Source organism: Corvus kubaryi, unplaced genomic scaffold (genome assembly GCF_017639235.1).
Source record: "Corvus kubaryi isolate FWS band 111438036 unplaced genomic scaffold, C.kubaryi_AGA036_p1.0 37387, whole genome shotgun sequence".
NCBI lineage: Eukaryota > Metazoa > Chordata > Aves > Passeriformes > Corvidae > Corvus > Corvus kubaryi.
In genome coordinates this window covers 2,206,884-2,219,519 of record NW_024581129.1, presented here as the reverse complement: position 1 = coordinate 2,219,519, position 12,636 = coordinate 2,206,884, and the positions used below count along the sequence as shown (strand labels likewise).

At 37.8% G+C, this 12,636-nt stretch overlaps 1 protein-coding gene across 1 annotated transcript; it reads right to left on the bottom strand.

Moving 5' to 3' along the window:
• Positions 1-497: 497 nt before the first annotated feature.
• On the bottom strand, positions 498-12,482 carry PMS2 (PMS1 homolog 2, mismatch repair system component). The gene is made up of 15 exons (XM_042036846.1): positions 12,374-12,482; positions 12,000-12,139; positions 11,332-11,418; positions 10,110-10,212; positions 9,257-9,440; positions 8,610-8,777; positions 7,213-7,310; positions 6,805-6,904; positions 6,461-6,545; positions 5,903-6,055; positions 3,996-4,887; positions 2,988-3,155; positions 2,415-2,515; positions 1,310-1,479; positions 498-927 (listed from the first exon to the last, which is right to left on the bottom strand). Exons 1-15 carry the CDS (start codon positions 12,391-12,393, stop codon positions 784-786), a joined length of 2,613 nt encoding a protein of 870 aa, XP_041892780.1. The 5' UTR covers positions 12,394-12,482; the 3' UTR covers positions 498-783.
• Between the last annotated feature and the right edge of the window lie 154 nt (positions 12,483-12,636).

Below are 12,636 nucleotides of genomic sequence, written 5' to 3'. Positions count from 1 at the left end.
GTCCTACAGAACTGGAAGAGCTTAGCCAATTTACCAATTTAATGGTTTCTGATTCAAAAAGCCCGTTTTCTAACTATTTTGATTGTACTGAGATAGAATTTGGGCTGACCTGACTGGCAAGACATTCATTGTCAGAAAAGGAATCCCTGTTCTTGAAAAACAGTTTGGAATTCGGAAGGGAACAATGCTAATTAAAAGTAAAGATGCTAGACGAATTATTCTATTCAAGCCTTAAACACAGATACCAGTAAATTAATCATGAAATGAAATATTAAAGCTCTAAGTCATTATCTAATGAAACCCAACTTTGGTATAAGCAAAAAAAAAAAAATTTTAACTTGTGTATCATTTTCATTTTCTTTAAAATTGTGATAGACATGATGTATAAACACAGAAAGCTAATATTTGTTTTATGACACTCCTAGGTACTTATATTCACATGCCACTTCATGTTAAGAATCAGTGTATTTGCTGTAAATGAGGTTCACCTACTGATCTTTATATATAAACATATTTATTTTATAAAAGTTTTGACTGCTGCTCAGATAAGTACAACACACAGTAAAATGCAGAAAGAGAGGAGTTATTTACATGAATTCCAGGATGTTTGTGTTGATGACTCGACGGGGATAATGAGGAAACCCTGCTGAATGCCTTCAAGTGCTACTGTTTCCAGCTCTGAAGACTGGCTAAAATTTTTTTAGTCAAAATAAGAGAGTCACGATAAAAGCTCAAAATATTGCCAAGAATTAAAAATAAAAATGTTAATAAACAGACACTGACTTATTCTGGTGAAATCAAGTCTAAACTGACTATGTGTCTCATAGTAGGCCTTCCATGGGGGCAGTTCCAGGGATGCTCAATCTCACCCATATGGGTGATCAGTTTTCTCATTTCCTGCACATTCAGTGCAGTTCCAATCATCACCTGCAAGTAAAGGAAAAAAAATGAATTATTTCCTTTTTCCGTTTGCCAGCTGACACGAACCAGAGCAGTACTTCAGCTACTACAGGAAATAAATTAAATAAAAGGCATTAAAAGCAAAAAAACCTACCAGACAACCAAAAGACAAAACACAGCTAACACAATCTTCATAAATGACTTAGTTTGGAACAAAATGAAAAACTACCAGAAGTTGTCCCCAAATTCTACTAGATAAACATGAGGAACAGATGGAAGGATATCAGCTGTTGACACTCAGCAGTAAATAAACCTGCCCTGCAATACACATACAGATACAGCCACCCACACTGCATCAGGAAACGTGGTATTTATTTGTTTGAACACAAATATCCAGCACAGGACTTACAGACTTTCGGCAAGCTCGAGAAGCAAACATCTGCCGGACCCTGGAGGGCCTACACATCACTCCAGGGCAGTCACTCAACATGAAGATCAGCTCATCTATGTCCTGTGGACCAAAAGTCCAGTTTTTGCTTGTTGGCAACGATACCAATTTAACTCTTTGAGTTACAGGAGCTGAAAGGTTTGCAGCGATAATAAAGAAGCAGAGAAATACAGGAAATTACTTCTTCTTGAGAGAAAAACTGAGAAACTACTTTAAAACGTTAATATGATGTGATGTGTGTATATACCAATGCTTAAATTGAATCTTTTGACGGATGTAATTAACTAACCAAAGTGGTAACTATGGCAGACGCCCTTTTGACATTAACAAAAAAATTGTTTGCAAACTTAAAAGCAGGAAGATCTACTTTCTGACAAACCCTTCAATTCCAAAGAACAATTGGTTTGTGAAACTATTTTGAGTTTATGTGACTACAAAATCACTAAGGATTTATGATAGTAAGAGATTGATAATTAATAGCATTTTAGACCAAAAAAACCCTGGGATATTCTGGAATGAAGACTATGGAAAAAATGTGTAGTGACTTCCCAGATAGCACAGTGGTACCTCACTGCATTTTCATTATCCTCACTGTATAAGGGAAACAATAAGGAGCTTGCAGGTTCCAAAATTTGCTCAAAAGAACAAAGCAAGTCAGTACTAAAACCATAAGGAAACCAAAGAATATCAGTTACTAATGGTATCTATTTCTTTTAAATTACTACATTTACTGCTTGCCTGCATTTATCCCTGCAAGTGTACTAATAAAACAAAAGGATTTTAATGTGACATATGCAGAAAATGCACATCCAGTCATATAGCCAAAGAGTGACTCCAAAGAGTCTTCAAAAACTTCTGTAAAAAGCTGAAGAGACAAATAATCTACAACATTCTGTTAAATCATGCAGAGAGACCACAGAATTTTAAGTCTTAAAAAACAAATATCCCATATACAATAATGCATCTTATCTCAAAGTTTCTGATAACACCCAAGGGAATTTTTGCATAATAAATAAGATTAAACCTTTGAACTCTTTTACTTCCAGCAATTCTGGTCCCAACTCACCATTTTCATTTATGAAAAAATCAAATCCATTTTTTCTGAATATCTCCAGGTTTTCAATCAATACAGTTTCATTTACTGCTGTTAAATTGAGATTTTGAGGCCTGAAATAGAGAAAAAGATGGTGTTGCACAGCTACACAGTGCAGAGCACTTAAAACAGATTTCAGAAGCAACCTAGAGATACTTAATAGAGAGCTCTGTGGTAAAACTTTTCACTTTGCTTTGTTAAAAAAATCTCACTACTGAACAGTTACTTCCAAGCATTACTCAGCAGAATAAAGTTGGGCAGCATTCCTTGTTGCAGGAACAGCTTCCAATATCCTACCTAATTGTGGGTTGCTATGAAAGCCCACTGGGAAATCTGTTTGCAGATTTGCTGCATAGCTACAACTGCATCCATGGAATTGATGTTTCATGTGAGGATTGACTCTTTGAAACACAGAATATAAAAACCACTTTAGTCTCAAGTGTTCTGAACATGTGAAATGCTACATAAATATAAATCATAGATATCCTTCTGAAACACCAAATTAATTTTAAAAAATGTTATTGTTAAAACACTGAAAATACTTACACTATCAGCTTCTGACCTTGGAGAACAGTGTGTTGTTGCAACATCTCAAAGTTGTATTTCTCATCAGTGGCATGTTGGTCAATTATGAAAAGATCCGAATTCAACTTTGCTATTATAAACCCTAAATTGAACTGGCCAATGATTTCCATTTTTGCAAACATTTCTTTACTGTATACAAAAAATATAAAGAGATTACAAATTACACCGTATCAGTTACCATGTAAAACTTAAAAACCTCTTTTTCTCCCCTGCAGAACACACTTTATATTTAAAAAAAAAGAAAATCTCATTTAAGCAGGATATAAATGCAAAAATAAATTACAGTTATTGAGAATCTCTCACTGACTGATGAGGCCATTACTGGCAGAACACAATCCATCATTAAGACAGGACTTGTTCAGGATTCCCCCATTTGTGATAATAAAATTAGAAGCAGGCAATATGGCAATAGTCCAAGTAAGTAACACTGAAGATGGCATCACGGTTTTGAAGGCAGCTGACATATTTGCCTTCTTTTCCCGAGTAGAAGACTTTAGAAGACTTTCCTAACATTTTTTTTTAATCCAAATACTAACAAATCACAGACTTTTACTGTCTGCTGACCACCTGAATTTAACTTATTTTTCCAGGTAAGTCTCACCAAATTTCATTCACACAAGGGAGAAATATGAGCTATGCAGTCTTTTCAGTGCATTGTTATCTGTTGTGAAATTTGGTGTTTCTCTGACTGCACTGCAATTTACAGGGCTGATCTAAGCCAAATCTATGATGGTTGTGGCCTTTTTAGTGTCTTTTTCCGTATTCTTTTGCAATTAGTTCAAGTAGCTGCTCTGTCAGCAAAATAACTCATCAAACAAACTTTTTAGTGACATTAAATAAAAAACAGATCCAAAACTAACAGGTACATGTAAGTCTCCTGCCCACCTCCCAAGAAAGTCTTATATTCTTCCTCAACTAATTTTATTAGCTGATGAACAAAATATATCAAGCAAGTGAAAGCAGAAATACCTGATCTCTTTTCTTAATTCATCTTCTGCTATTTTATTGTCCCCAGGACTAATTTTTGCTTTAAATCTTCTGTAATTTTCAGTTTCTGTATTTTTCTGTTGTTGTTGTATTACCTTTTTTACCTTTTCTGCCAAAACCTTCATAGAGAATTCAAGAGGCACAATTTTCTTTTTAACTTCCACCAGTACATCAACAGTAGTGTTCTTCACTTCAGGATATTTACCTGCCTTGGAATCATCTGCTTCACTTTTAAAGTTTCTGCTTTTAAAACGTTTTACTCTTGGGGAGCAACTACTGGGTTCTTGAGAGAACTCATTTTGATTGGTCCAGTCATTCACTTGATCTAACTTGGGTTCAGTGCCCAAGACCTGAACATCACAGTCCAGTGACTTCTTACTACATCCAGCAGTTTTAAGACATTCCTTCTGAATCTGTTCTTCCGTGCTACAGAATTCTTCTTTAGAATTAATTGCACTTTCACTATTGATGCAGCTTTCAGCTTCTGGTGTACTACATCCAGCATCTGACTCAGAAATGCTACAGAATCCAGAATCTCCATTATCTTCTAATTTTCTCAACCGTCTCCTTGGAATTGACACCCTTGAGTCAAACTTAGGACAACTCTCAGCCTCCTTAGTCAAGACAGCCTTTTGGATCTTTACAGTACTCCCAGTGGTATTGAGCAACCTTTGTCTAGGGGAACTGTGCTGCTGTTTTACCTTTTTAGAGCCTTGAAAATTACTTTCTGTTCCTTGATGGAGAGAGAACGACTCCCTTAATCTGGCAAGAGTCATTATTCTTTTGCCTTCACCACTTGGATTTTCAGTCTCAGAGTCAGACAGTATTTCTGCCTGAGGCTTTTCTGTCTCTTCAGGAAGTGTCTTCAAGTTGCCTAATGAAATCAGAATAGGGAGCTTTTCAAGACTTTAAGTTAGCTGGAAACATGAATTAAATTATGTGCTTTAACAAAGAGAATGAAAAGAGGTAGAAAAATAGCAAACTGCCCAAAGGAGCCCTGAAGCTTCAAACAATGAGTATGGGGCTGAAATGCACTAATAACAAACACAGAAACAGGTACATCTTGAAGCCACTTAATGGTGCTACTAAGAATGAATTTGTAGTCTCTTTTTAAATTGGAGCAATAATGAGTCCAATCAGCACAATTATTTATATTACCAAAAGAGTTTAATGGCAGAGCGACAATGAAAAGTGAATTGCTCTTACACTTCATGGTCACTATAAAATTCCACTGACAAAGTGTTAAGGAGCTGGCACAATAGGCACTTAGAGTATATGGGATTTGCAGGTCATTAGAGGACTTCAACCTCACCAACTGCCAGTCACACATGGATTTTACTAAAGGTTAATTTAAAGTAACAGAGAGAATCAGGCTACAACAGATTCTGTATGTCAGCAAAAAGGAAAATTAGAAAGGGCTCAGTTAATGAAAGGAAGAGGATGAGATGATCATAACTCGGGAAAGCGATTTTGAAAGACTATACAGTCACAAGAGAATCATCAATTTCTGTAGACGTCATACAAGAATCAAAGTTTAAAATCCAATAGACTCATATTTAATTTTCATATTTTGTTTATGGGCCCTTAACCATTATTTCTCAAAGACATTTTCATACAAAAACATAGATCTCTTTCAGTATCTTGGGGGAAATCTTTTGCAAGCATTATCAATTAATTTTGTGTTAATTTTTTCCTCATAAAGTTGACTGTAAATCCTGCTGTGTTGGCATGTGTAATTTCCATAACAATCACTTAATTACTTAGGGTCCTTCTTAATTTTTGTTTAAATTTTTTTTTTCATTTCTTCTTTGGGTTTTTAAAACCACTTTTTTCCATCTTCAATTCCCTGCCATATATCATACTCAAAACTTCCACATTTTGTGTCCTACCTGCAATGTCCAGAAGTTTCTGATTGACATTCAGTTTGTTAACATCACTACCAAACATTTCCATCAGAGAAGTCTTTAGAATTGCTAATAAAAACTTTTCCTCCTGAAGTAAAATTTGCCTTTTGTCAGGAGTTACATTGATATCAACACACTCTGGGAAAAAAAAAGAAAAGAAAAATATTACTGCTTTACAAATAAAATTAAATGCTATTGCCCAGAATTAGTTCTGGTTTGTTTTCTATTTTGTCTGCAAATCAGATTTAACCGTCTCAACATTCCAGCAAACAAAAACATGACACTAGTTTTCTTGTATTTAAGCTGACCTCTTCCTCATCAATTAAGATAAGAACTTACTTTTGAATACAGAAAAAGTGTAGGGGAAAAACAGTGGAACCACAGCTAGACCTTCTTTCTCCCTCACCAACTGAGCATTCAAAAATCCCCAGAGTGCAGGAAGTCATGCAGATGAAAATTACAATATTCTCTAAATAAAAGCATCATTGAAGAGTAAATTGTAATAGCCTTTACTGAAGTTACTAAAAATTATTCAGAACATACCAGAATCTACCCCAATGTTAAGGACAACAAATGGATACTGGTGTTTATTGTGTAAGTGATAAACTTCATTCACAATCTTGACAACCTGCAAAAAAAGTGAAAAACAGTAAACTTCAATACTATTATCTTCTATTTTGCACCAGTGTATATTAATTAATGTACTAAAACATAGATTGCATGATTGAGCTCTTGTTCACACAAATAGACACAACTAAGACTGAAGCTTGAGACACAGGAACTTGTACCACCAAGAAACAAACATGCACATGAGCTGCTAATCCTGAGGTTTTCAGAGAATATTGAACAAATTAGTGGGGGTGATGACAGAAAAAGAAACCCCTCACCTTTGCTGGATCACAGGGACGTTGGTTGATAAAGAAGAACTGTCTGTCTGTCGCACTCCTTCCAACACCGTGATCACAACGAGAAATGAAGCCAGTAATACTGTTGGATAAATAATGGAAGAGTAAGGTAAAATGGATAAGAAAAGCATGTTTAAAGGGAAAGTATTTCATAAGGGGCTTAAGGAAACACTATTATACAGCATCAGTGAAAATGAATATACACATTTCCTCTCCCAATTTCTTATCTGACAAAGACTACTACAAAACTACATCCCAATATGTACCATGCTGTTCTTGGCCCTTTTTAATACTATAAACCACAACTTTTTATTTCTTTTACTTTTTATTTTCAATTTTGGTTTATGGTAAAATGCCACAGGCAACAGTGGTTTGTACTTGTCGAATTACCTATACAGATTTTGTGGCATGTCAGCAGAGTTGAGTCCATATTCTTCACAGACAGCTTCACTAGGAGGAAGCTGAACAAAAGGAATAAGGCTCTGCAACTGAAAAAAAAAAAAATAAGGGAAGGAACTGAAACATCAAACCTACACAGATTTTTCCCTTCTATTTTATTGTCATTTATTAGCCTTAAAATTTGAGAAAATGGTGGGTTTTGGCTAACCAAGATAAATACTAAAATATCAAAACCTAGTAGAAGACAACAGCACTGTTCACTGAGAAACAGAACAACGCCTTTAATAAAGGCTGTTCTCATCCTTTGATATCACAACCTGTGCCTTAGTTATTTCACAGACCCTTACTTTAAATGTACACAGACAGAACAACAAAATAATTGACAGTTTGACATACATATGACCTAAACAAGTTTTATGCTAAAACAACAGGCAAAAAGAGTAATAGAAATTTCTTTTGAAAGGACAACAAAACTATTTTAAAATGTGTTATTTGAATCACAAGCTCCCTAAGAACAGTTATGTTTACCACAAACATTTTCCCAGTCGTGCCACTATTATTTTTCTGCCATTAGAGCAGCCTCTATGAATTTAAGTATTCAATATTAAAAAACAGGCTATAAGCTAAACATTCTATTCAGATAACACTCAATTTTCAGCTGTGCTTGGTGCCACGTGGCAAGACAAAGTTACATCTTCCATCTCATCTTTCAGCCACAGCATGAACAGGCTTTGAGATCTCTGCATGGGCACTGTGGAGGGAAAAAGTGTTCATCAACAGCCAGCAGCTGTCAACCACTCAATATTTCTGATGATTGCAACATACAGTTGTAGGGAAGATGCTTTGGAGCTTTCTTTCATCTCTGCTCTCATCTAGAGGATAACAATTATTTTTAAAGCTATTCCTTAGGAAGCATCACAATCTACAGCTTTATAGGGGCTGACTGCAATCCCATTTAAAGGCTAACCAGAACACCAATAAAACTTAGTTTCATAGGAGGAGCTTGAAAAAGCTGGATTGTGCTGGTTTGGACATGGATGCACCTCAGTTTTCTGTTCTCCAGCTAAGATTTTCACATCACATCATTTTAAAGATTTTTTAAATTGCTTGTTGTGACATACAGCCCGTTTGCTGGTACAACAGCTCTTAAAACTGGTTTCAGAGAGATATTAAGCCATAACCCCATCTCCTAAATAATTTCTCTTCCATAAAACGTCTCTGAGCAGATCCAGGACTTTCAGAGGAAGCCGTGGAGGCTGCAGTGTTTCTCCTCTGTCAGCCTGTAGGGTGTACTGCAGGCCAACACTCCATCCTCCCACACTTTATTAGACATTAAAAACCTCTCTATACAGCTATATTGTCTCTCTTTTCGATAATAAAAGCAATACCTGTTTTTGTCCAAATACTGCTCCAATGTTCTCCTTTAAACTGGGACTTCCAGCAGTGGATATCACACAGCTTTTTTTCCCTTGGCCAATTTGATTAGTGCAGTTAATCCGCACTCCTTTGGAAATAATACAGTAGGCCTGCAACAGCTGGACCATTTTTGCATATTCCTATTAGAAGAAAAAGAAAGTTCATATTTATACAAAATGTCTCTTTTTAAAACATATATGTATACACAAAGCATTCAATATCTGCAGGTAACAAGTGGTGGGGGGAGTTTTATAGTTCTTAAAATCTTTACCAACTAAATTAAAATACATATATATGAAAAATAGTACTTTAAAAATAAACAGGATGTTTACAAGACTGATATTTTAGCCGCAACACAGCAGTCCCTGGTTTTAAAATACACGTTAGTGATCATGATAAGGATTCTTTTCAAAACCTTAAAATCTGAAAATGTACCTTTAAACGCAAATATTGCAAAGCATAAAAGAAAAGCACACAAGAAGACTTCTTATTTGATTTAGATGTAAGACAGGCATGAACAAGTCTGTAATCAATATATTCTACAGAGAACTGAATTCATTCAGCAGTGAATAAATTCTGGGGTATGACACTCCTTTGAATTGAGGATTTCTGGCATTACCTTTTTGATGTTTCTCTGAAACTCTTTATGCCGCACTGGTAACGTATAAAACAACTGCTGGATGCTGACAGTTGTTCCCTGCTGTCGTGGGAAAGGAGTCTTCTGAGTAATTTTGCCATTGTGATCAAACACCAAACGAGTCCCAACCTTTGCTGACTTATGACAGGTAAAAATGGTAACATCACTAACAGGAGGAAAGAGGCAACAGAATTATTCACTGAGCACTGTATTACCTATTCCTCACGACAATCAGCATAGAAACTACAGCAATACTATTAACTTAATTAAAACAACTCTCCACCATAAACAACTAAGAACCTGCTCTTCAGAGTAGTGTAACATTTTCCTAGCTACAATACAAACATTCTTATTTCTATCCCTTTCATTCCTCTCTTATAAAATTCAATGTTAAAATCTAGTTTTGTTGAACACTACATTCCTCATTCTAATAGATACCACAGCACTGTGTACAAAAGCTGATTTAAAATGTATAGTTGGTCTGAAAGAAATTTAAGTACAGTTTTAATGAGTTACAGCCTAACAATCAGCACTTAAATATCACACTGCTTTACATCAGAGGATCAAATACTCATGCAAATACACACTCCCACCCTGTAAAGATCTGCACACTTAAGTAACGCTAAATTTTGTACATAAAATGACCAATTAGGTGCTTAGGATCATTGAATAATTTTGGTTGGAAAGGACTCAGGATGTTGTGCAACCTACTGCTCAAAATTGACCTAACAGTAAGGAACTGGAAGCCTCATTTTATCAATAAGGGTAAACTGAAAGGGTGTCATGTTTTTGTGCATACAGTAACTTTCTACTACTAACAAATAATATTAATTACCTTAATGCACACAGTGAACTCAAAGCTTCACCTCGAAACCCAAATGTTTCAACATGTATTAGATCAGAAAAATCTTGTATCTTTGATGTATAATGTTTCAGAGCTGGAAAAAGATATTTCAAATACATATTTCACTTCAAAGTGACACTGGTCTATGCAAGTAGATTTTGTATGCATGTCAAGAAGCAAAAAACCTTCTGTATTTTTCATTGCACTTTACATAACGATTAAAGACAAAATACTGCTTGCTTTCCCTTTTTCCTATAAACAAAATTTCTTTAAAATCCTCAGATGCACTTGTTATCCCACACTTACACCACAGATTCATTCAGCAGTATTGGTATAAGCACTACAAGATGCCTCAGAGCAGGACATAGTACCTGTCTCTGCTGCTGCTGTACCTGTCACAGATCTTGCCCTGCCAGAAAACAGTTGCAGCCTGTGCTGAGCACGGTGGACAGAGGACAGGCATAAGCCCAGTCCCCCACAACAGCTGAGGAGGACTCAATCCCCACCATCAGTTCAGCACCAGCCACCAGGTAACAAACCGACCTAACAGCAGCACCCCTGGACTTTCACTGTCCTGGAACAGCAGCAGAGTGAGTTTCTGATGTACCAATAATGTACACTGAACACCAAAGTTACTGAGTAATAACCTAAGGTGGAAAGATTCCTAGCTGTTATATCAAAAAATAAATGCCAGTATTCCTGTTGCCGTGGCCAGTTAGATTCTTCAGATGGTATTGTTTCTGCTCCCACTTTGTGCAATCTAAAACTGGCAAATGGAAGTTAGACAGTCAGTGCAACATCAGCTTCCTTTCAGCAAATACTCAAGCTTACAATTCACCTTCCCAAAGCAGTCACTTACACACAGCTCAATTCCTTCAACAATGATCAATGATTAAACGAGAATTAATCCACATGAACATTTATAGAATTTTCTCCTCTGTGATTATTTGTATTGCTTGTGACACTTAAATAAGCAATGAAACTAAAGACTATTTCTCAGTTACAGGAACTATAACTACAAGAGCACTACAGAACACCAGCCTAGTGTTGCTCAAGTCTCGCAGATCACACACGCATTATATAAAAGCCAAGTATGCATTAAATACGATTAAACTTAGGAAATCTGCTTTTTTAAAAAAAGTGGTTTTCTTATTGAAAACCCACTTTCAAAATGCCCAAATATAAATTACAAAAAAAAAAAAAATCAACTTACTCAAGCCTTCAAAGTTTTCCTCTTCCACTCCACCTCCATTATCTGAAACTTCTATCAGATCTGCTCCATGATCTTTAAGTTTTATATCTACAAAATTGAGTTGTAAAGTATTTTAATTCTTTATGTCCGCACATGGTGGTTGGTATCAATTTTTCACTTGAAGTCAATTTTTCAAGTAACAGCTTTCCATGTCAAAATTGAACAAACAAACAAACAAACAAATCCTGATAGCTGCCAGAAGTTAGGTCAATCTAATTCAAACTGGTCTGTAGTTCCATGTAGTTAAGCTTCACTGAACTTCTGCCTGAACAGAAGTTTTCCCAATTATCCCAAGCCACCATCCTGGGAGCTATGGAAACCAGCCCTGCCTTTCCCCCGTGCTAGCCTAAGGCCAGCTGGCACAGCCTGATCACCACTGTTGTACAGCCCACACACTTTTTAGTGGCCAAAAGGGCTAGAAATTAAATAACACAATCTCACATGCTGCTAGGAATGCAGCTAGAGCCTGGAAATCAGCATTTTTATTAACCTAAGGTGTAAGATCACTGCAAACATGCTTGGCCCTAACAGAAAATACAAGCCCAGATTTGTTAACATGCACTCGGTTTTGAGGAAAAAGACGTGCCTTAGAAATCTATGAAAAGTTATGAAAATGGAGGAAGAGTTACCGATGTTGGTAGCTCCGGCATCCAGGCTGTTTTCCACCAGCTCCTTCACGGCAGTGCCGAGGTTCAGCACAACCTGCCCCGAGCAGATGCGATGGACAGACCCGCGGTCGATGGGCCGGATGGCCCCGGCGGGCTGCGGGCTGGGGAGAGAGGGACAGCAAACCAGGGCGGTGAGAGAGGGCAGCAAACCCCACTCAGGCTCCCCCAAGACAGCCGTAAGGGGAGCCAGGAACTGAGGGGAAGCCGGAACCGCGACGGCGACAGAGGTACGGCCCGTGCGAGGAGCACGGCTCCCGCGAGGGGAGCAAAGCGGCCTGGGCGGGGGGTGCGAAGGCCGGGGCCAGGGCCGGTGCCGGATCGGAGCACACACTCACCAGGGCGCAGCCGCCTCCATCGGGGCCCCGGCGGGGCGGGACGCGCCGCGCTCTTCTCAGGCTCCCGCCCCGCTCCGCCAGCGCCGGGAGCGGCCGCAGCCCGCCCCGCACCGTCCGCGCTCCCCGGCCCGACGGCTCAGCCCCGCCCACTGCCCTGTGGGGGTCAACCCTGGCCAATGGCAGAAGGGCGGGACGGTAATCCCGCATTCCATTGGGTGTCGTGAGTGTCAGTAACGCGCCGCTCCGCCAATGGGCGGAGGGGT